This window comes from Lithobates pipiens, unplaced genomic scaffold (genome assembly GCF_037356315.1).
Source record: "Lithobates pipiens isolate NorthernLeopardFrog02 unplaced genomic scaffold, aLitPip1_a1.2 Scaffold_13, whole genome shotgun sequence".
NCBI lineage: Eukaryota > Metazoa > Chordata > Amphibia > Anura > Ranidae > Lithobates > Lithobates pipiens.
In genome coordinates, this window is record NW_027507718.1 from 247380586 (window position 1) to 247404473 (window position 23888).

General features: G+C 43.6%; 1 protein-coding gene across 1 annotated transcript in view; it reads left to right on the forward strand.

Moving 5' to 3' along the window:
* LOC143975881 (uncharacterized) overlaps positions 1-23888 on the forward strand; it is an 85181-nt gene that overhangs the window by 17577 nt on the left and 43716 nt on the right. The window contains exons 2-3 of the mRNA XM_077478432.1: positions 12867-13112; positions 14838-14889. Coding sequence (XP_077334558.1) covers positions 12867-13112; positions 14838-14889 — 298 coding nt within the window. The remainder of the gene's footprint in view (positions 1-12866; positions 13113-14837; positions 14890-23888) is intronic.

The following is a 23888-nucleotide window of genomic DNA, read 5'->3' on the forward strand; positions in this document are numbered from 1 at the left end:
TGTATGTATGTATGTGCATGTGTGTCTGTATGTGTGCATGTGTGTCTGTATGTATGTATGTGTGTGCATGTGTGTCTGTATGTGTGCATGTGTGTCTGTATGTATGTATGTGTGTGCATGTGTGTCTGTATGTGTGCATGTGTGTCTGTATGTATATGTGTGCATGTCTGTCTGTATGTATGTGCATGTGTGTCTGTATGTATGTGCATGTGTGTCTGTATGTATGTGCATGTGTGTCTGTATGTGTGCATGTGTGTCTGTATGTATATGTGTGCATATCTGTCTGTATGTATGTGCATGTGTGTCTGTATGTATGTGCATGTGTGTCTGTATGTATGTGCATGTGTGTCTGTATGTGTGCATGTGTGTCTGTATGTGTGCATGTGTGTCTGTATGTGTGCATGTGTGTCTGTATGTATGTATGTGTGTGCATGTGTGTCTGTATGTGTGCATGTGTGTCTGTATGTGCATGTGTGTCTGTATGTATGTATGTATGTGCATGTGTGTCTGTATGTGTTCATGTGTGTCTGTATGTGTGCATGTGTGTCTGTATGTATGTATGTATGTGTGTGCATGTGTGTCTGTATGTGTGCATGTGTGTCTGTATGTATGTATGTGTGTGCATGTGTGTCTGTATGTGTGCATGTGTGTCTGTATGTATATGTGTGCATGTCTGTCTGTATGTATGTGCATGTGTGTCTGTATGTATGTGCATGTGTGTCTGTATGTATGTGCATGTGTGTCTGTATGTATGTGCATGTGTGTCTGTATGTGTGCATGTGTGTCTGTATGTGTGTGTGCATGTCTGTCTGTATGTGTGTGTGTGCATGTCTGTCTGTATGTGTGTGTGTGCATGTCTGTATGTATGTATGTGTGTGCATGTTTGTATGCATGTGTGCGCATGTGTGTCTGTATGTATGTATGTATGTGTGTGTGTGCATGTGTATCTGTATGTATGTGTGTCTGTATGTATGTGTGTCTGTGCATGTGTGTGCATGTCTGTATGTATGTGTGTGCATGTGTGTCTATATGTGTGTGTGTGTGCGCATGTCTGTCTGTATGTATGTGTGTGTGTGTATGTGTGTCTGTATGTGCATGTGTGTCTGTGTGTGTGTGTGTGTGTGCATGTGTGTGTGTGTCTGTGCATGTATGATTGCATGTGTGTGTGTGTCCATGTATGTCTGTATGTATGCGTATGTGCATGTGTGTCTGTATGTGCGTGTATGTCTGTCTGTATGTGTGTGCATGTATGTGTGTCTGTATGTGTGTCTGTATGTATCTGTGTGCATGTATGTGTGTGTGTGTGTGTGTGTGTATGTATGTGCGTGTATGTCTGTATGTATGTATGTGCCTGTATGTATGTATGTACGTGTGTGCATGTGTCTGTATGTGTGTGTGTGCATGTGTCTGTATGTATGTAAGTATATGCATGTGTCTGTATGTGTGTATGTCTGTGTGTATGTGTATGCATGTGTGTTACTTTTAATCCAGACCCCCCCCCCCCCATTCTTGTACCATCAGAACTGCTTTTGTGGTGCTTGTGTGTGTGATAGCAGCCAGGATTGCTGCTCCTCTGAAAAGCAATCCATATACAGATCGCTTTTTAGAGGCATTTGAAAGGTGGTAAAGAGGCATTATGTTGCCTCCTCACCACCTGTTTTAAGCCCGTAAATGTAGCATCACTATACCGCAACTGTGCAGTCCACACATTTGCGGGGTAGTTGCAGTGCAGGCCCATTCACCCTGAGCATACCTCCAGCTGCAGCCACAGCATGTGTACACCCCCAGCTGCTCCCTCTGCAGCTAAAGGGGGAGAAGTTGGGGGTGGTAAAAACAGCTCAACCATGTAGTTTTACTGCCCCTCCAATAAGCCCTTGGCTCACATCTGCATGGCTGCATGCTGTGTGTAGGGCAGCCCATGCATTTCAATGGGCTTCCATACCCACAAAAATGCAGGGAAAGAAGTCCCAGAGCTTTTTTTTTTTTTTTATTGCGCTGCACCAAAAGCACCCCATGTTTCCAATGTGTGGGGTACCATTAAGACTTAACGGTACCCCTAAAGAACAGAGCATGCGTCTGTGTGTCGGGCAAACGAGCGCGACAAAGGCACAAGAATTTTTGTTGGGCCAGGTATGAGTGCTCGAATGACCGAATTTTAATGGTTCAAAGAATGTCAGGCAAAATGGTCGGCCCTCACACATGTTCACTTCATTGAATCTGGCCCTCTTTGAAAAAAGTTTGGACACCCCTGTGTTAACCTGTTCACTAATTAGTCTCATTTCCTGCTGTAATGGATTCAAATCATCCTCCACCGAACTCATCCTCCCTTTCAAAGCAGTTGTCCATTCCCGAACTTCCTGTATATCATGTCTTAGAAAATTAATCTCTTCTCTTATCCATCTAACTTGCTCAGTCATTTCAAATAAGGAGGATTTACAAGAATTCACCGCATGTAGTACTTTCTTCAAAGAGGGTTGTTCCCTACCTACAATGCCTGCTTCCGGGGACAACATTGGATTTTCCGTTATCACTGCTACTTCTGTTCCTATATCAATCTTCTGTTGTCATATTTTCTATTGCTGATATTACTGATATAAATGTCAAGTTAATTTAAGTAGAACATCGAAATGACAATAGAAAAAGGAGAATGTCCCCAGGGTATCAATTACAGGGGGGTTTATCAGGTCACCAAAAAGAATAAGCAGCCCTTCAGCCTCCCCTGATCTGCTTTCCCCTCCTCTTGCAGGCCATTGTCAATGTCACTGTCTCCACGACTCCTTGACAGGGACCTACCCGCAGGAGAACTGGCATCAATGGCTAGCAGAATCGCAGACCTGCAAATGCTAATTCCCCAATGCGCATGCACACACGCAGGGCCAGGACAACATGTTCGCCAGTGTGCACGCGTGTGCCAATGCGCGCCAGTGCGCACACCCGTGCGCCAATGCGCACACCCATGCGCCAATGTTCACACGTGTGCGCCAATGCACACACAATACGTGAGAGACGCCAGTATCCTATTTAAAGCCTGCTGCAGAAGTGACCTACTGCTGCATGATCTGCAGCTTCTGTGTGTTCCTGAGTTCCTGTTCCTGTTGTCTTGGATACCTGTTAACAACCCGGCTTGCCTTGACCCGTCTGATCTGTGTTGACCCCGGCTTGACCCCTGGCTCATTCCTGTTTACCCTCTTGACCCGCTGCTCCGTGTATGACCCCGGCTTGTTCCATTGACTTTGTTGCTGCTTGCTGTCCTGTGCATGAACTCCGGCTTGTCTCCTGACATGGCTTCTGGCTCCTCCTGCTGCACAATCTCATCTGGTACTTCCAAGGTACCCCTGCCCAGCGGTCTACCCTGCTCATCAGCTGCCTACCAGTGGACTTTTCTTCTCCACCTCAGCTTGCCACAGCCAGCGACCCCAGCTGCTTTGAGTTTAGCTCTTCCTGTGTCACCTTCAGGGGGCGCTCTGCACTTAGTCACAAGGGAAGCCCTCCCAGCATTTCAGCCTCCGATCAGGTACGTGATACTCCTTTTAAAAATGAATTGCTCTTTTCAACTTCAGCTCCAATTTTTCAGCTCCCTGCCAGCCTCTCTATATTGAATGTATGCAGCAGATGCCTCTCACCCATCCACTGCCAAGCCAGCACTGAATCAAAGAGGAAGGGAAAAGAAAAAATAGGACCTTCAGTTGCCACACGGTGCTGCAGGGATTAATCTTTCAGGTCTCCAGTATTTGGTGTGTACAGTGGATGCCTCTCACCCTCCACCGACACTCAGCCAAACCAGCACTGGTACAAGAAAGACAGAGCTAAGAGAAGAGGACTTTCACTTCACTCTGTGCCATGGGAGTTAACTTTCTGGGTCACGCCTCTCTACTCACTGCTCTTGGCTCCCTGCCAGACACTCACGCTGCCACTGGAGCTGTTCTTCCCACTGATAAGCGTGACGGGAGCCTCTCACACTAGCGTCTCTACTTAGGCAGACCAGGCTGTTAATCTGAGGGCTCCAGTGCTATGAAGCGAGGAGACAGTGATGGCTCAGCCCGGCAGCTCTCACATATCACCAGCCAGCCTCCACCACCCTCATCAGTGTCTCAAAGTCCGTAACTGAGAAAGAGAGGGAGAGCTGCCATGCATGTCCTCTCACTTCCTCATCCGGTCATGCCACCGCATATCTGCATCAACTATTCTGCAATTGACTATTTAAGAACAATATCAGATTGTACAAGAATTACAATGAATATAAGTAAATATTGTCTACTGGATGGAAATTACGCCCAACGCGTTTCAGGAACTTATCCTTTCATCAGGGGTGGTTCCTTATGGAAGACAATGTACATCTATAATAAAACATAAATCAACATTGAGAAACATCAATACAAGGTAACTAGAGTGAGCATCGTTAAGGGCAGGAGAGTGTGACACTGACATCTTTTTATTTAGACCCCAAGATTTGTATACTAGGTTATATGGAAGAGGATAATAATATATGGGGTAGACGAACAGAAATAATTAAATTACTTTTCTTGGTGCGGAAATTGATAGCGAGGAAGTGGCTGGCACTAAATCCACCAACATGTGCAGAATGGGAGTACAAGGTTAATGAAACAATTAGAAAGGAAAAATTTGTGTACAACAAAAAGGGAAATTCCAGATGTTCAAAAAAATATGGGAATTCTGGACTCATAGATAAGGGTAGGGTGTGATGTATGAATACAGATAAAACTAAGGCTGATAGGGCCTTCTCTCTCTCTTAGATTCCAGGAATGTTCTCTCTCTCTCTCTCTCTTTTTTTTTTAAGTATGGAATGATTTAGTAGATAAATAAAAATAGGATATTATCTTGATAGACAGGGAAAAATTAACTGTAGTGTTTCGTATAAATAAATTTTGTATCTTAAATGTCGGGGAGGAGGTTTAAATGTGGATGTGAAAGATGTATGAAACTTTTTTCTGAATAAAAGTTACTTGATTGAAAAAAAAAAAACTATGAAATTCCACCCAAAATCCCAATGTAAATAATTATATGCATATTCTTATCCAAAATAGGTTAAAAATGTTCTGTGTTAGGTGTTATTCCACCCATAATCCCCATTGAAAACAATAATTCTACCCATATTCCCATCAAAAACAGGTCAATTGTAATTGTAGTTGTTTCCATTACTTCTGTATAATTTACTATGATCCTGTTGTACAGCTGCATATATATCAACAAGTGAACAGTTAAACATTAGCAACTGATCTTGCAACATTGTATCAAGTACTGCAGGAAGGTATAACATCTTTTGAGCAACAACAGAGTCTTCACCATATATTTGTGGATAAAGTACACTGACATCTAGTGAGAGTTCTGAGTATTGCAGCCAATAAGCCAATCATCCCATCATCCCAATATGCAGTTTAGTATGTCCCCTTAGGCCTGATTCACACCTATGTGCTTTTTGCATTTTGCAGATTTGTACTAAAGAACGTGTTCCATAGAAAACCATGTTAAATGGACTGTAGTGCAAATCTGCAAAATGCAAAAAGCACAAAAAATGCATTGATGTGAATCCAGCCTGAAAGAGGAAGTAAACTCTGATGGGTTTTACTTCCTCTTTTGTTCCCTGCAAAGTAAAAGCATAATGGGCTAGTATAAATGGCATTATGTGCCACTTACCTGCAAACGAAGCCTGCAACATCAATGTATCCGCTGCCCCTGTTGGTGGCTGTGTACATCTTCACCCCTCTTCCTTCTGTGGCCATGGACTCCGGCTCTGTGGGAGGCGACGGTCACGGCACGGGACCCTTTAAAAAGGGCCTGATCGCGCCCTTTCTTCAGTGCACATGAAGTTGGCGCAAGCGTATATGGTAAATATCTCCTAAACTGTGCAGGTTTAGGAGATATTTCCAGTACCTACAGGTAATCCTTATTATAGGTAAAAGTGGTAAGTATGGGTTTACAAACACCTTAACAGTAATGTAGCATGTCTGTCACTATTTGAGTTGTAATGTAATGTTAAATGCTATTGCTAATGTGTATTTTTATAATTAGTTTTTTGTAGTTTTAAAAAACTAAATTCCAGTAAAGATTACAACTGTTATCCCTTCCTCCCATGTCTTTATTGGGAAGCTGTTAGCTGTCTGCCAAGCCTTGTATTTCAAACACATAGTCAGGGCAGAACAATGTTGATGACATTTTTTTAATAAAAAAAAAAAAAAAAAAAAAAGTTTCCGTTTTCATTACATATTTTGTTTTCATCACTTTTTTTAGACCCAGTGACATCATCACTGGCCCTCTGTACTTCTCTATGCAGACCACGGCTGGTGGGAGGGACCAGCAGGGTTCTGTACATAGTTTTCTGAAAATATTACAGCACCTCTCATAGCAAAAAACAGAACTTAATTTATTTTCCATGTACTGACTTTTTTTTTCTTTTGCAGGAAAGAGAGTGTCAAGCTATTTTACAGTGGCTAAAGAAAGTGGCAACACAACCTGACAATGAGAGAGATAAGAAAGGAGATAAAATACAGTCACATGACCACACAACTTCAATTTAGTCAAGGAAAAAGCACTGATAAAAAGGGGGACCATATTGTGAGAATAATAAGGCACGTGCCCTGGAAGGGAACAACAATTGTGCAACGTTTTGTATTATAAGCAAAAAATCACAATTCTGTTTTGTGTGCTGGTTCAGACTAGAGATTGCACAGGAACATGCTGTGGGCCTATGTGGGCAATTCACACGTGGTTCAATGCAGTGCCATTTGAGCCCATTCATTTTGATGGCACTACACCGAACCAAAAGTAGTGCATGTATTACTTTTGGAAAAGCACTGCAACCGGATTGCATGGTACTTCTTTACTTTTGACGTCTGGATATGTTTAGCCTTGAATATGAATTTCCATTAAACACATGTATCTTTTTTCAGAAAAATGCATAGAATATATATTCAGAAAAAAAGCAAATGTTTTTTTATTGTTTAATCCACTGTCTCAAAAATAATTTTCCTAATTATTTGTGATGAGATTAAATGTATTGCAATTCAATCAGAAGGCTGTATGTAAAAACATTATCCAATTATATGAAGGTAGATATGGATGTTTGCTGTTGAGGTTACGTTGGTATATCCTGCATCTCACAGCCGTAAGAAAAATAACCATTCAACGGTCAGCTGCATCAAAAGTTATTTTTACTTTCAGACTGAGGGTGGCCTACTGGCCTATGTTTATACTTGTACTAGACAGACTTGGTGGATATATTTTTGGATTAAGACTTGGTCTACACTTGGATACAATAATCATTCTGCATGTCTCCTCTCCTCTCCTCTGCTCTAAATTATTTTTATTTATTAGATGGGCAACAGTTTAGATCTCTGATTATCTGTAAAAAAACACAAAAAATAAAAAGACCAAGTACAGCCAAGATTTAAAGGGTCGATTTACTAAATGCAAATAGGCTGTTCATGTTGCGATTGAGCTAAGTGAATATGGTAAATTTTCACTTTGTAAAGAATAGCCAATCATGTGCAAGGAAAAAAATAAATAAACAGAATTTTTACTTGCACATAAATGGATGATGGAAGTCAGCAGAGCTTGACCTCATTCATTAAGCTCTGGGGAAAGTTCTCTTGCAAAGTGAAACTTCTCTTGTAAAGAGAATAGTCTATTTATCTTTAATAAATCAACCCATTGAGTAAAACGTATAGCTGATATTTACATTGTAATGTTTATCACTCTAGATTGCAGACATAATGAGAATAAAAAGTTGCCTTAACCGCATGTACATTTACGTCGGCAGAATGGCAGGGCTACGCAAATGGGTGTGCCTGTATGTCCCTTTGAATTTGCTGCCGCTGGCACAAGCGCACTCCGTAATTGCGCCCACTGGTCCCGAAGACTCGATGTCCGCCGGTCTCCTTGCAATCGTTTCACGGAGAGGCAGAATGGAGAGATGCCTATGTAAACAAGGCATTCCCCATTCTGCCTTGTGACAGGACAGAGATCTACTGTTCCCTGTGATCGGGAGCAGTGATCACGGTTGTGTCACTTGTAGCCCAGCCCCCTACAGATAGAATCACTCCCTAGGACACATTTAACCCTTTCATCGCCCCCTAGTGGTTAACCCCTTTCCTGCCAGTGTCATTTACACAGTAAGCATTGTATTTTTATAGCACTGATCGCTGTATAAATGACAATGGTCCCAAAATAGTGTTAAAAGTGTCTGATCTGTAATGTCGCAGGCACAATAAAAATCGCAGATCACCTCTATTACTAATAAAAACAATTTATAATAAAAATGCCATAAAACTATCCCCTATTTAGTAGACACTATAACTTTTGCATAAACCAATCAATATAGGCTTATTGTGATTTTTTTTTTTTTTTTTTTACCAAAAATATGTAGAAGAATAAATATCGGCCTAAACTGAGGAAAAAATATTTTTTTATATATTTTTGGGGGATATTTATTATAACAAAAGGTAAAACATCTTGTGTTTTTTTCAAAATTGTCGCTCTTTTCTGGTTTATAGCTCAAAAAATAAAAACTGAAGAGGTGATCAAATACCACCAAAAGAAAGCTCTATTTGTGAAAAAAAAGGACATAATTTTTCTTGGGTACTAGGTTGCATGACCGTGCAATTGTCAATTAAAGCGACGCAGTGCCGAATCGCAAAAAAATGGCTCAGTCATTCAGCAGCCAAATCTTCCGAGGCTGAAGTGGTTAAAGCAGTTTTAAACCCAAAATCAAAAATGTATTCAATTGCAGCTTACCAATCCTTAGATGTGGTGGCTGCATCAGTCTTCTTTTCTTTTCTTTTATTTCCCTCTGTTTCCACCTGGGGATCTGGCCAGTAATAAACTTTGTGCATTATTGAGACAGAACTCTGCAGGAATGAGAACAGGAGACACAGAAGGGTCGTGTTTAATGTATTAGTAGATTTAGATACACTAACAAATGAAGCCAAACCCCTGCTCACATTTTCTAACCAGTTACAGCTAACTTTTTTTTCCCATTTGGGATAAAGGTTTTGCATGAATAAATAAAAGCTGATTATTTATTTACCTCTGCCAGTGTTAAGTGGCTTGAAACACAACAGACTTGCTGACTGAATCACCAGATGAAAATAGAAGAAAGAAAGCCTAAAAAAGAAAACGAATACAGCTATCACATCTAAGAATTTGTAAGCTGCAATATAATAAATGTTTGCTTTTGGATTTAATACTACTTTAATGTAAATGTAAATTTAGCGCTGACATTTTTGCCTACTAATGCAATGTTAATGTTAATGCAATGTAAGTCTATGGACAGTGTTATTCTTTAGTATTTGGCACCATCTAGTGACCAAAACCAGGAAATGGACTTCAATTATTTTCCTTTTCCAAGGACTAGAAAGATAACAGGAAGTGACTGTTCTGTTTACATTTTACTGTGACCTACTTAGCCAGATTGCTAGGTAGGGTTGCCACCTTTTCTTCAAGTCTAACCCGAACACTTTAGCGGCGCACAGCAATCTTTTTTTTTTTATATAAACTATACATATATTTTGCAATTAAATAACATTTCTAATCAAATTAAGTTAAGCACAAGAGTTCCCCTTTAAATCAGAGTCCACAGAGTTCCCCTAAAACTGCATTGGGAGGGGGCGGGGGTGTCTCTGATGTAAGGGAGAACTATGGGGACTCTAACATAAGGGATGCTCTGGGAACCCTGATCGAAGGTGGAACTCTGATGTACGGAGAGGACTCTGATGTAAGGGGTGCTCTGAGAACCCTGATTTACCTTAGTGTACTCACTCAGAGGCAGGAGAGAGAAGGGGGGAGACTTCAGTCACAGACAGGGATGGATGGTGAGCTCACTCACCCCTTGGCAGTCATCACCTCTCATCCAGATGTATCTGAGGCTACTGGAATTCAAATTCCCAGCCCCAACTTTCCTTTTCTGAGGCACAGTGCTGGGGATTGGAGTGTGGGCAGACACAAAGGGGTAGGGGCAAGAGGAAGAGGAGCAGATCGAGCCCTCTCTCCTCTCCTGGCTGTGTGTGGGGGAGGAGGGGGGATTGTTAGCGCTGGCTTTGGGCAGTGTGAGAAAGTGTAACAGGCACTCTCAGCTTACCCGACTGCAGCCCGCAACCCTGCATGTGAAGCCATAGTCTGGTCTAAATATTGTGTCCGGGTTTCAGGTGGTCTGAAACCCGAACGCATGATTCCAAACCCGAACTGTCCGGGTGAATCCCTATTGCTAGGTGACCTACCCATGATCACCCTGTATTGAACTGCATTCTGGGTAGGCTATAAAAGGACACGCACGGGCATTCTTTCTCTTCTGGACGTGTGGGCATCCTGTGAGGACCTGTGAGGAGGTCTCCAGAGAACTGCGGCCTGCTCGGTGTGGAGCAGCAATCTAAAGCCAGAGGAGGACTTCACGCCACAGCGTGCTGGGATAGCAGTGTGATCAGTTCGGGAAGGATCCAGAGGCACCATGACAGAGGTAACTGAGAGCTCCTGGTGTCCTTGTGAAGCGGAACAGCATGACGGAGTGGAGCTGTTTTATTCTACAGACCCAGTTTGGTGAGAGGGCTGTTGCCCACAGTTTCCTAACGCACTTTGTTACACACCTAGACTTTGACACGGTGTTGCTGGGACCTGTAGTCTCACAAAGGAGAACCAAAGTAAAGACTGAGTTTAAACAGGCCTAAAGCCTATTCATCACAACATTATAAGCACTGTGTTATTCTAAAGCAATTACACCAAAGGGAATACTGTTGGATTACAATTGTTACAAATGCAAATAGCTAGCAGAAGACTGAAGACTAAAAAGACTGTACTTCTCATTGCAAGGCCTTACATCCTATAAAAGTAAGGGGAGCTCCCTTGTAGTGGTGTTATACTTCATTATTGACTTTGCATTTTTGTGTTCACCAGAGCATGCTGGAAGTGGGAAGGTGCCCAGAGTAAGGTGTAGTCCCTCTGAGCGCCAGTCCCAATTGGAGCCACACCCTAAGAGGTCATCCAAGACAACTGTACATGTGCATACTGTTGTGTATACCTACTGTGCTGTTACATTATGTTTATGTGACAGTGCAAATGTTGTAATTACCATTTTACATTACTTAATACAAGTTCCAGTAAAAATATGTTTCTGGTTAGGTACTTTGGTGTGGATTGTTGTTCCTTTTTCAGCAGCAGGTGGAGCCATCGGATACCCAGGTAATAACAAAGGTGTACTGTTATTATATTGCATATTGTGGGGTTATCCTTCCCCATTAGTTCTACACCAACATTGCACCACAGCTGTGTCAAGAGGACTGAGCCAAGTCAGTGGGGGTTCACTAGCAAAGTACAGGCCCAAACAAATTCAGCAGCTCCTTCGGGGGTCAGTGCTACATAAAAAATTGATGGTGGTGGAACAAAGAGATGTCCCAAAAGGAGTAAAAATGGAGGATCGATCACAGAATATCTAATTTAAAAATTCCTTTATTAAAGGTACATAACTTTAATAAAGCAATTTTTCAATTATATTTTCCTTGATTGAGCCTCCATTTTTGCTCCTTTTGGGACATCTCTTTGGTCCACCACCATCAATTTTTTTAATTGATTTTTTTGAGCTTAAGAAGTATCCCGAACCAGTAATAATTAATACTATTGTTGCCATTTGCAACCTATGACAAGTGGATTCTATATTTGTTTTTATTTATTTAGACTGCTTTAATGTAACCCTTCACAGCAGCATAAACTCATTCTTATAGTGATACTAAACAATGCCCTTATTCTCCAAAAATAATTCATACACATCCACTTTAAGGTGCCCCAGGACATCGTCAGTTGTAACAAAACATGTAGGGAAGAAGTGATGTGCTGACATCACCACCACTACAGACAGACAGCTGTCTTTGGTGTGTATGGCTGGCACACCAGACTTTAGGCGTTTTACTTCATATTTATGCTGTGAGCTATAAATTTTATATCACAAACCTCCAAAAGGATTTTACGCTATGTGGAGCCTCTCTGTCTCTTTTTTTGGTACCCTACTCCATACCTATCTGATGGGTGACACCGTAAGTGCAGAGCAGTGCCAAGACATGGAGAAAGGCCCTGGCTGGTTGTTAAGCCACAGGCTTACATTGACCCCCTCTAACAAGGGGTAAATAGGAGCTGGTAAGCAGTTCATACAGCTGGAGGTGGATTCACATTGGTTTGGTGATGGAGGATGGATCATGACCCCAAATAGATAGATTTTTTTTTATCACATCACTACTTTGGACACTTTTGCATTTGCACTTTCAGATTATTAACATTTTTCTGATTTCTTGTTCACTTACCAAGTAAGTGTATTTCCAATATATATATATATTTAAAGATTTTATGTTATTTGCACCAATCTATTAAGTATATATATATTTTTTCCATTCATTAATTATTTAGCGCAATCTTTTACTTATTTTTATTTTTACATCCACTTCATGGCCATGCAATCTTTCTTTCATGAAATTATTTCTTACTGCATTTCTGCCTCCTTGTAAAATCCTCTGTTAGCTTCTGAACCTCTTTCGTGCTCTCTGAATTGTGTTTGTTTGGAACGAGCAGTGCACATTAGTTGTGGCCATATGTATTGCCCTATACACACTACAAATCCCATAGTTTATAATCAATATTAAGTATTACATCTCAGGAACAAGCAAGAGATAGGTGGCAGCATCCCCACCTATAGTGGGAACATGGAAAACAAGTGTAGCCACCCTCCGACACAGGGGTGAGCAGTTACATTTGCAAAGTGCCCAATGAAAAACTGGAGGAGCAAACTTAATGTTGTTCTAAAATCTTTTTTTTTTTTTTTTTACCCTAATGCATTCCCTTTAATGGCTTTAATTCTTCTTGTTCTGCTTCAGCAAACTAAACACTGAAAGTGCGGTCTCTATAACTGATCCAGTTGTGGGGAGAAAACTTAACTTACAGTCTAGTAGCTTGGAAGCCAGTGACTCAATCCAAATGAATTCATCCAGATCACAGAAGGCTTTAACCCAAAAACTCGTGAAGTTCATACCAGATGAACATGAGATCAAAAATCATAGTGTGTCTAGCCCCAGCAGAAAAAAGGACATGAAAACACTGGAGACCAAACATGAAGAAGAAGGGTAAGACTAACTAAATAGAGCAGGGGTGTCAAACTCAATTTCATCGAGGAGCCGATATCAGCAGTGTGGCTGTCCTCAAAGGGCTAGTTGTATCTGAGTCGCACTACATAGAGAGTGCAGAGTTAAAGATTACGTCAGGATTATGCTACGTGCAGGGTTCAGCAGTGCACTAAGAACAGAGGGTAGGGATTCAGGGGTGCACTATGTACAGAGTGCAGGAATTCAGGGGTGGGCTACATACAGAGTGCAGGAATTCAGGGGTGTGCTACATACAGAGTACAGGAATTCAAGGGTATGCTATGTACACAGTGCAGGGATTCAGGGGTGCGCTACCTACAGAGTGCAGGGGTTTTAAGGGTGCACTACATACAGAGTGCAGGGAGTGAGTGTTGCGCTACGTACAGAGGACAGGGATTCAGGGGTGCGCTACGTATAGAGGGCATGGATTCAGGGGTGTGATATGTAAAAAGGACAGGGACTCAAAGGTGTGCTATGTACAGAGGGCAGGAATTTAGGGGTGCATTACATACAGAGGGCAGGGATTTATGGGTGCGCTACATACAGAGGGCAGGGTTCTGTGATGCTCTACGTACACAGGGGGCAGGGTTCAGGGGTGTGTGACATGCACAGGGCAGGGTTCAGGGGTGTGCGACATACAGAGGACAGGGTTCAAGGGTGCACCCTGCCCAATGTGCAACATCTCACTTCCACCTCTTCTCCTGGGTTCTGACCCCTGCCGTCAGGTACCTCTGCCAATGACAGGCTATGCCAGATGGACAGCGCATGCACTCAGCTACAAACTGGCGGCGTCACTGGGGAGACTGATGAGGAGAGCGGAGGAAGTGTTTACTCTGGTTGCCAAGAAGACCTGTTTGTGACAGCTGATGGCGGCTGTGAGAACATGAGGTGGAGGCTGGCGTGACATGGCCTGGTCAGCCGGATTCGGGCCTTTTTTTTTGTGTTTGCCACCTGTGACATAGAGCATCCCCTAGCAACTGAATGAGGAAAGAAAAGTTATTTAGAGGCAAATAAACAACAATGCATGTGTAACATGATACTCCTGGTCAAAAGCTATGATTTCAAATATAAAAAAATTGAGAATCAAAGACCAAATATTGAGGCTGGGTTCACACCAGAGCACGGAACGCCTCAAAGCCGGGATTCTGGTGCGTCTCCATTCATCGGTTCTAGTCTGATATCAGCCTGCTTTTTGGCTGAATTCGGACCTGAAACAGACAAAAAGACGCCAGGACTCTTACCACATCCAATTCGCAATAGTGTGAACCCAGCCTAAGTGAAGACTCAGAAGAAATGGGAGAACAAGAGAATAATAATGAAAACATTAGCATACCGTAAAACCTGCAAGGTCATTACTTGTGGCTGTAAAATGGCACAGAAGACAATCCAGGATTCTATCTTCAGAAGGGAAGGCAGAAACTTGCACCAGTCCTTCTTACCTACCTTTGAATCAAGTTGTTGGTTTAGAAGATGAATTCCCTACTTCCCTAGGAAGTAAGGTGGGGATGACCAAGAAATATCCAGAAATGCAGCGGCTGAGGTTTTTAGGCATATAGTGCAATTGATCAGCACTGGAGAACATTCTACTCTGATACTGACATACACATGGAACTGTTTTGTTTGGTTGTGTATGTATCCCAAAACTATATTGCTGCCTGAGTAAAAGTGAAAAGAGTCTCTTTCAAAGTTTATTTCACATTTTATAAGCTCAGCATTTTCAACAGCCAATACAGCTGCACAGAGCTCAAACCTTGGAATGGTATGTGCTGGTTTTGGAGTCAGCTTGGCCTTACTCGTTTCTTGGATCTATAACTTTGAGGTAGGCTACTGCAGCTATTGTTTCAAAGGAAACATCAGAGAAAACATGGAGCTCTCTTCTGATGACATTTATTAATGATGCAGAAATGTAAGAGTGTGGTATTGGAAGTTTTTCTAGTGATTTCAGGAGCTGTTTCCATGATTCCTGTCGTTTCTCTCTGGGTAATGGAGTATCCCAATCTGTGTTTTCAGAAGTAAGTTATCTTAGAAGTATCTTACCCTGAATGGTAAAGGGTGCTATGAAACCCAGAGGATGATAGAATCATTGGCAATGGCAAGCATATTGAGAAGATCAATTGCTTCTTCATCAGTAGGGAGAGGTTTGAGCCCATCATCTATGTAGAATTTTTTTCCCACAAACTCATGTGCATGAGATCTGAATTATTTTTCACATTCTTGAACTGTTCTTCTTAGCCCATAAATTGCTAAAGTAGGAAAAGGGCTGTTACCGAAACATGTACTTTAATTCGGTACTCTAGGACTTCATCACTGACATAGTTGTTGCAATCAGAACCTGAAAAAGTTTATGTTGTCTTCCCAAATGATGAAAACTTGGATTATTTGCTAAATGTCAGCCATAAAAGCAACTGGTTCCTTTCTGAAGTAGAGCAAACCTCCTATAAGGATATTGTTCAGATTAGGACTGGTGAGAAGGACATCACTGAGGGAAATACCTTTAGATTGAGTCAAGGACCACACTGATCTGATCTGGCTTTCAAGGATGATACCTGCCAAAGCATGGGAGATACCTACATTCCTCCTTGAGAGGTGGTGCAGGCTGTTTTTTTCAACTTAGTTGTTCTGTTCAGGGTGTGTTGTAAGGTAATAATTTGTGCTTCTGCATATTGAATATTATTTAGTAGCTTATTTCTTGAGATATGAAATGGTAGTTGTGGCACTCAGCTGTTGTAATTGTCCTGATAGAACTCCTTAAGGCTGGTACACACAGGCCGAATATTTAACAGAAACAGCTGACATTTGGCCAGTGTGTACATCACCTGTTTGACAGAAGCCAGTCTAACGACCAGCTTCTCTTGAATGGGCATGCTGGAAAACCAGCATCCAATCAGAGCAGGCCACTGATGACTGCAAGTGCTAATTAGTGTGTTGAGGTAGGGGGGCAGTCCTCCTATCAGAACACAATAGCACAGTGGGGGAGATCGCTGCACTAACTTCGCTTGTGTTAGTCTGGCAATGTCTAATTTTTTTTTTTTGTTCAACCCGCTGGGTTGAACGAGAAGCAAAACCCATGTGTACCAGGCTTTACGCATACTTTTTAGGAACTCATTGTCTTCAATGGCAGCCATTTCATCGTTTTTAGTTGTTAAATTAAATACTATGGTGCTGACATTATCATCCCAGAAATGAAGGGCCTTGTTATCAGCTTGTGTGAAGAATTGTTGTTTGCTTTTACTGCAAATACTTTCTTTGACTTGGTCAAAGACCTTCTGAAATTACCCAGACAGACGTTACCTATGATGACCCAGCCTTGGTCTAGGCTTTGAGAATATGGTGCATCATGTGCCCAAATATTTGTCAGCAAGCCTTGTGTACCCTTGGAATATCTCTGCCAAGAAGCAGGAGAATATAGGCATGAATGTAGCAGGAGTAGGGATCTGCTCTCTGTTGGTTGGAATCTGGTTGCACTTGATGAGAGTAGACAATGGTATTTCTATGCTGCCATTCCGGGGAGCTATTACAAGATCAGTGGCTCTCCTGCCTGAATCTTTTGTGATGCCAGCACAGGTACCTAGGGTGTATGGTAAGGTGTCTCCTGTTATGTTTAACAAGTCAAAAAGTATTGATCTTGCAAGAGACCTGTCAATCTAATTATCTAGAATAGTATACAGTCTTACAACCTTTCCAAGTTGACCCTTTGGATATACACAAGCTAAGCATATTTTGTCACAGGATTTGTCACAGAGTCCTTCTCCACAGACATCTAGAGTATGAGGCACTGTTTAGTATGCATTGTCATAGAAGGAATACCTGTAAACAGAGTGGAACGGTCTTGAAATGGATGAAGCACTTGTACACGATCATCACTGTTGCATTGGCAATTTGTTTTTTGTTTTTTTTGTTTTTTTTCTTGTTCAGATCAGTATTTTAGGGGCTGTAGCAGGTATGGATAGAATATCAATCCTTTTCACAGACACTGAACCTCTGAGCTCTTGAAACTTTAGATTGTCTCTGCTAGATATTTTTTGGAAAGGTTTGCAACCCTTTAAATAAATTATCCTCAATGGATTTCTGTGCTGGTGAAGCTATGTTCAAGCTTGTCCTGAACAGCTTTATGCACACGAGACGCAGGTGAAAACTCTGCTCAAAAAAAGCAGAAATGCGCGTTTGCATGCCGCGCTTAGACGCGTTTAGCAGCGTTTGAGTTTATAAGCATTTATAAAGATAACATCATGTAGACCCTCCCCAAGCTCTCAAAGCATGTTTTTTTTTTAACTATTTCTGCTATTTTGATCAGAGTGAGCAGCAGCAGCATAGAGAGCAGTTGTACACTTGCATTTGCCTCTCTTTCTGTGGTATATATTTTGAAATAGATCCCATATTGAATATATGTCAGGAAATGCTCCTGATGTTGCTCTTGATGAGACAGCAACGTCGTCACAAATTTCGTGAGAGGTCCAGAGTCAGAGCTCGTCAATATTGGACCCATCCATTGATGGGACAGCGAATGTCCATTGGATATTTCACAAACATGTATGTGCAGCTGCGTACCTACCCCAACAAGTTTTTTATTTTAGCCGGATGTCCATTGTCACATTTGATCTGCTCTAATGCCGTGTACACATGGTCGGAGAATCCGTCGGAATGCGTCTTATCGGACTGTGTCGTCGGATAATCCGACTGTGTGTGGTATGCATCGGACTGATTCCATCCGAATCTCCGTCGTACCCAATTTTCCAACATGTTGGAAATATTTCCCGACCAACTGGGACGGTCGGATGTAATCCGATCATGTGTAGCGAATTTTGATCGGACCAAGTGCCACGCATGCTCAGATCAAATTCCTACATCCAAGCTATTGGCTACTAGCCTGAATCTAGTCCCATCATAACAAAATTACGTCATCACGTTCTGAAAGATCGGATTTTTCGACAACTTAGTCAACTTTGGGGCCCCCTATCTCGGGGTCACTTGGTGATAGGAACCTCATTTGGATATGTTGTAGTGCTAGTTCCACTGTGTTTGCATACCGAATTTGGGGTTCCTGGCAATAATTGGCCCCAAGATATGGGCCCCCAAAATCGGGTCGCAAAATGTCATTCTCTGATGCAGAAAAGTGCATGACATTTTGCGACCCGACTTTGGGGCCCCCTATCTCGGGGTCACTTGGTGATAGGAACCTCAAATTTTGATATGTTGTAGTGCTAGATCCACAGTGTCTGCATACCAAATGGGGTTCCTGGAAATAAGTGGCCTCAAGATATTTGGCCCCCAAAGTCTGGTCACAAAATGTAATTCTCAGATCATATTTCTGAGTTTTCAGATCCAAAAAATTGGGTTCCTTTAAAAACGCATATAAACGCAAACGCGGGTGCCGCGTTTAGCCGCGCTTTGCGTCTGAAACGTGGATATTTTTGCGTCTAAACCCATTTTTTTGCTTCTGGAAAAACGAGGTTAAACGCAACTGCATAAAAACGGCAAAAAACGAGACTGTGTGCATGGACACATAGGATAACATTGAATGAGTTCAGGGGCAGTTGAAAAAAGTGTCCAACTGCATCTGAACACGCGTTTAACTGCGTCTCGTGTGCATGAGGCCTAGACCTGCAGTAAGGTTGTCATTGAGAACAGCTTTGAGCCTTTTTGATACATTTAGCAGATTGAGGGCCTAGTCACCTTATAAGTAAATACAGTTCTTCTATAGTTATGACATCTAGCAGCTGATTGTGGCTTTTAAGGTAGATTTCCTGCCTCTACAGTTTTCAGGTTTGTCATGGAACTCAGTGAGACCTTTCTTGGTTAACACTTTGCAAAGGATTTATTTTGCAAACTATGACATGTCTGTGTTTTCGGACTTTGCACAGCTGCATGAACACGGTCAGTTACATTGGCTGTACATTGGCTGAGATTGAGCAACTTTGGGAGGAATGGTGCTGCGAAGGGATTCATACACAACACTGACTCAGAGTTGATTGCCATGTTGGGTTGCAGCTGTGGAGCAGCTATAGAGCTGCTCCAAAGCTTAAATCTCTGCTCTCTCCATCCTCTCTCTGCTTCCACCAGTGCTTTATTGCATTCTGCTTCTGTAGCTCTTGCTTCTTACTGAATTGACCCCTATGTCTTTTAAATTTTGTTGACACTATAACACTCGCATGTGCCATCCTTACCTTCATAGTTTCATAGTTTGTTAGGTTGAATAAAGACACCAGTCCATCCAGTTCAACCTGAGTGAGTGTCTACAATTGCCCCTATCCCTGTACATTGCACACTCACATCGGTCCCTACCCTCAAGGAGCCCACAATCCAAGGTCCCCATTCATATACTAGGGACAATTTTAGATAGAAGCCAATTAACCTACCTGCATGTCTTTGGATTGTGGGAGGAAACCGGAGTACCCGGAGGAAACCCACGCAGGCACAGGGAGAACATGCAAACTCCAAGCAGGTAGTGTCATGGTTGGGATTTGAACCAGTGACCCTTCTTACTGCTAGGTGAGAGTGCTAACCACTATACCACTGTGCTGCCCACCTTGCCCTCACTGTTGTTCTACTATTTTAGTAAAGGTAATATTCTCTGTCAAAAACACTCACCTCAGCAACCTGATGGACATTTAATGAAGTACAGTACATATTAAATCTGACAGGCCAAACAATGTTAAACCACTTCAATACCAAGCACTTTCAGAGCATATTATGTCTCAAATGCAGGTAACTGAAAGATTTACCTCTACTCATAACAGGCATGTACTGGCCATCAGGACTACCGGCAGTTTCCCGGTGGGCCGATGGCTCAGTGGGCTGCTTTCAGTGACAGACAGCCTGTCAAAGTAATGGCTATGCGGCTCGAGCAGCCATTAATTTGAGCACCGCTGTACCGCCCAGGGTTGGCCCTACCTGGGGACCCAGGTGGCAATTCAGGGATGAACTGGGCTGGGATGGTGGGAGCATGCTGGAAGCTTCAGTCTTTCAGTGCTTCTTATCATTGCCAGCCCACCCACCACCTGTAGCACAGAGCTGACAGGCTTTTGGAGCACTTCCTTTGACTCTGCCACTGTGATAGGTGTCTGAAAGCTCATGCTGGTGGGCAGGGACAGAAGTCCTCCACCGGTCGCTGATGCTCCATCCTCCGGATCCCTGATGTCAGTGTGTGGATAGTGGGTGACAGCCAACTCAGTGCAGCTGCCCTAGAAGAGGGGATCCTCACACTGCTCTGTCCAGCATGCCTGAGTCAGCTTGTGACACACACTGCTTCACCCTCCCATCTCTCCCTGCCTGTGTGCTGCAGCTATGAAGAGGAAGAGGGAATGGGAAGATTAAACAAGCAGCCAACAGCCACATTAAAGCTGCTGACTGTGAGCCCCCCCCCTAGACCATCCAAGCGAGTGAGCTGAACACCATTCCTGACCAGACTCTGACCCCTCTCTCTGCCCTCCTCTCTCTGCCCCCTCTCCATTTCCCCCTCTCTTTGCCCCCTCTCTCTGCCCCCTCTCTCTGCCCCTCCCCCTCTCTCTCTCCCTGTTCCCCCTCTCTCTCCCCCATATCCCCCCTCTCTCTCCCTGTCCCCCTCTCTCTGCCCCCTCCCCCTCTCACTCTCCCTGTCGCCCCTCTCTCTCCGTGTACCTCTCTTTCTGCCCCCTCAATCCTTGCCCTCTCTCTGGCAGCAGGCGATGGTGACAAGTGACATGCTGCATCTGGTGGCAGTCGACAGTGGCAAGTGACACGCTGCATCTGTTGGCAGATGACGTGGCAAGTGACACAAAGTATCTAGTGGCAGGCGATGGTGGAAAGTGACAAGCTGCATCTGGTGGCTGGCGGCGTGGGAAATTACATGCTGCATCTGGTCACAGGCAATGGTGACACACTGCATCTGGTGGCAAGTGGCAAGCTGCATCTGGTGGCAGGAGACAGTGGCAAGTGACAAGCTGCATCTGGTGGCAAGTGACAAGCTCAGGGTTCCCACTGTTTCTGCATTATGGGGAGTTGAACTATATCATTATATATTACAATAAAGTAATATAAATAGTGTGATTTGATCATCCTGAGACCTTATTAAGCATGGTGTCGGAATGATTTCAGTGCTAGCACCAGCCATTCACCTGACAAATCACCCCCACCGCTGAATTTCCCATCAAGTCTGAGACTACATTCCCCCCCAGTCCCTGGCAAAATTGTCTCTGAATGTCATTTTGGAAATGTGGTCATCCTACTGGGGGGCAGGGTGGCAATTTTCTCCCTTGGCCGCTCTGATGCCCCATAAACAGGCTTCACCGCTTCCCAAATTCCCAGATCCCAAACTCAATCCATATCCGTATTCATATTGCGCAATTGTGTATAGTTTATATACTGTTTTTGTGTGTGTTTGCAAAATTAAAGTGGGCTGGTCGGGATAAAGTCCAGAGCCAAATTTTTGTCCCAGTCCAGCCCTGCATATGAATACAGCCCCACTGTACATATTACAGCCCCACTGTACATATGATTACAGCCCCACTGTGCATATTACAGCCACACTGTGCATATGAATACAGCCCCACTGTACATATTACAGCCCCATTGTGCATATGAATACAGCCCCACTGTACATATGAATACAGCCCCACTGTACATATTACAGCCCCATTGTGCATATGAATACAGCCCCACTGTACATATGAATACAGCCCACTGTACATATGAATACAGCCCCACTGTGCATAACACTCACCATGGCATTGCCTCGTTTACACACAGCAGGTATCTCCCGCAGTGTGTGTCACAGAACAAACAGGAGCTGGGTCTGTGTTCAGCTGTACTGTAGCAAGGTCCCGCCCCCCTAGACCGGCTCCTGTGATAGGCGAAACACTGATTCAATGAGTGTTCTATCTACTATCACACGAGCTGGCCTAGGGGGGCGGGACCTTGCTACAGCACAGCCGAACACAGACCCAGCTACATGACACATACCTCGAGAGATGCCGCTGTGTGTGTGACACTATGAGAAAGAGAGTGAGGGAGGCGATCGCTACAGTCAGCCACAGATTAAAGCGGCCCCAGGGCAGGTGGCCTATCTGGAAATTTCCCGGAATCCGGTAGGCCAGTCCGGCCCTGTTCATATGCACAGTGGGGCTGTAATATGTACAGTGGGGCTGTAATATGTACAGTGGGGCTGTATTCATATGCATAATGGGGCTGTATTCATATGTACAGTGGGCTGCATGTATATGCACAGTGAGGCTGCTTTCACGGGCACAGTAATGCTGTATTTGATGCACAGTGAGGCTACATTTATCTTGTACCATGTCTGCAGTCTCTGATCATCTCCTGTATCATGTCTGCATTCTCTGACCATCCCTTGTATCATGTCTGCATTCTCTGACCATCCCTTGTACCATGTCTGCATTCTCTGATCATCTCCTGTATCATGTCTGAATTCTCTGACCATCCCTTGTATCATGTCTGCATTCTCTGACCATCCCTTGTACCATGTCTGCAGTCTCTGACCATCCCTTGTACCATGTCTGCATTCTCTGGCCATCCCTTGTACCATGTCTGCATTCTCTGACCATCCCTTGTACCATGCCTGCAGTCTCTGACCATCCCTTGTACCATGTCTGCAGTCTCTGACCATCCCTTGTATCACGTCTGCAGTCTCTGACCATCCCTTGTATCACGTCTGCAGTCTCTGACCATCCCTTGTATCACGTCTGCAGTCTCTGGCCATCCCTTGTATCACGTCTGCAGTCTCTGGCCATCCCTTGTACCATGCCTGCAGTCTCTGACCATCCCTTGTACCATGTCTGCAGTCTCTGACCATCCATTGTACCATGTCTGCAGTCTCTGACCTTCCCTTGTATGTCTGCAGTCTCTGACCTTCCCTTGTACCATGTCTGCAGTCTCTGACCTTCCCTTGTACCATGTCTGCAGTCTCTGACCATCCCTTGTACCATGTCTGCAGTCTCTGACCATCCCTTGTACCATGCTTGCAGTCTCTGACCATCCCTTGTACCATGTCTGCAGTCTCTGACCTTCCCTTGTACCTTGTCTGCATTCTCTGACCATCCCTTGTACCATGTCTGCAGTCTCTGACCATCTCTTGTACCATGTCTGTAGTCTCTGGCCATCCCTTGTAACATTTCTGCATTCACTGACCATCCCTTGTACCATGTCTGCAGTCTCTGACCATCTCTTGTACCATGTCTGCAGTCTCTGACCATCTCTTGTACCATGTTTGTAGTCTCTGACCATCCCCTGTACCATTTCTGCATTTGCTGACCATCTCTTGTACCATGTCTGCAGTCTCTGGCAATCTCTTGTGCCATGTCTGCAGTCTCTGACCATCCCTTGTACCATGTCTGCAGTCTCTGGCCATCCCTTGTACCATGTCTGCAGTCTCTGACCATCTCTTGTACCATGTCTGCAGTCTCTGACCATCTCTTGTACCATGTCTGCAGTCTCTGACCATCTCTTGTACCATGTCTGTAGTCTCTGACCATCCCCTGTACCATTTCTGCATTCGCTGACCATCCCTTGTACCATATCTGCAGTCTCTGGCCATCTCTTGTACCATGTCTGCAGTCTCTGACCATCTCTTGTACCATGTCTGCAGCCTCTGACCATGTCTTGTACCATGTCTGTAGTCTCTGACCATCCCTTGTACCATTTCTGCATTCTCTGACCATCTCTTGTACCATGTCTGCAGTCTCTGACCATCTCTTGTACCATGTTTGCAGTCTCTGACCATTCTTGTACCATGTCTGTAGTCTCTGACCATCCCCTGTAGCATTT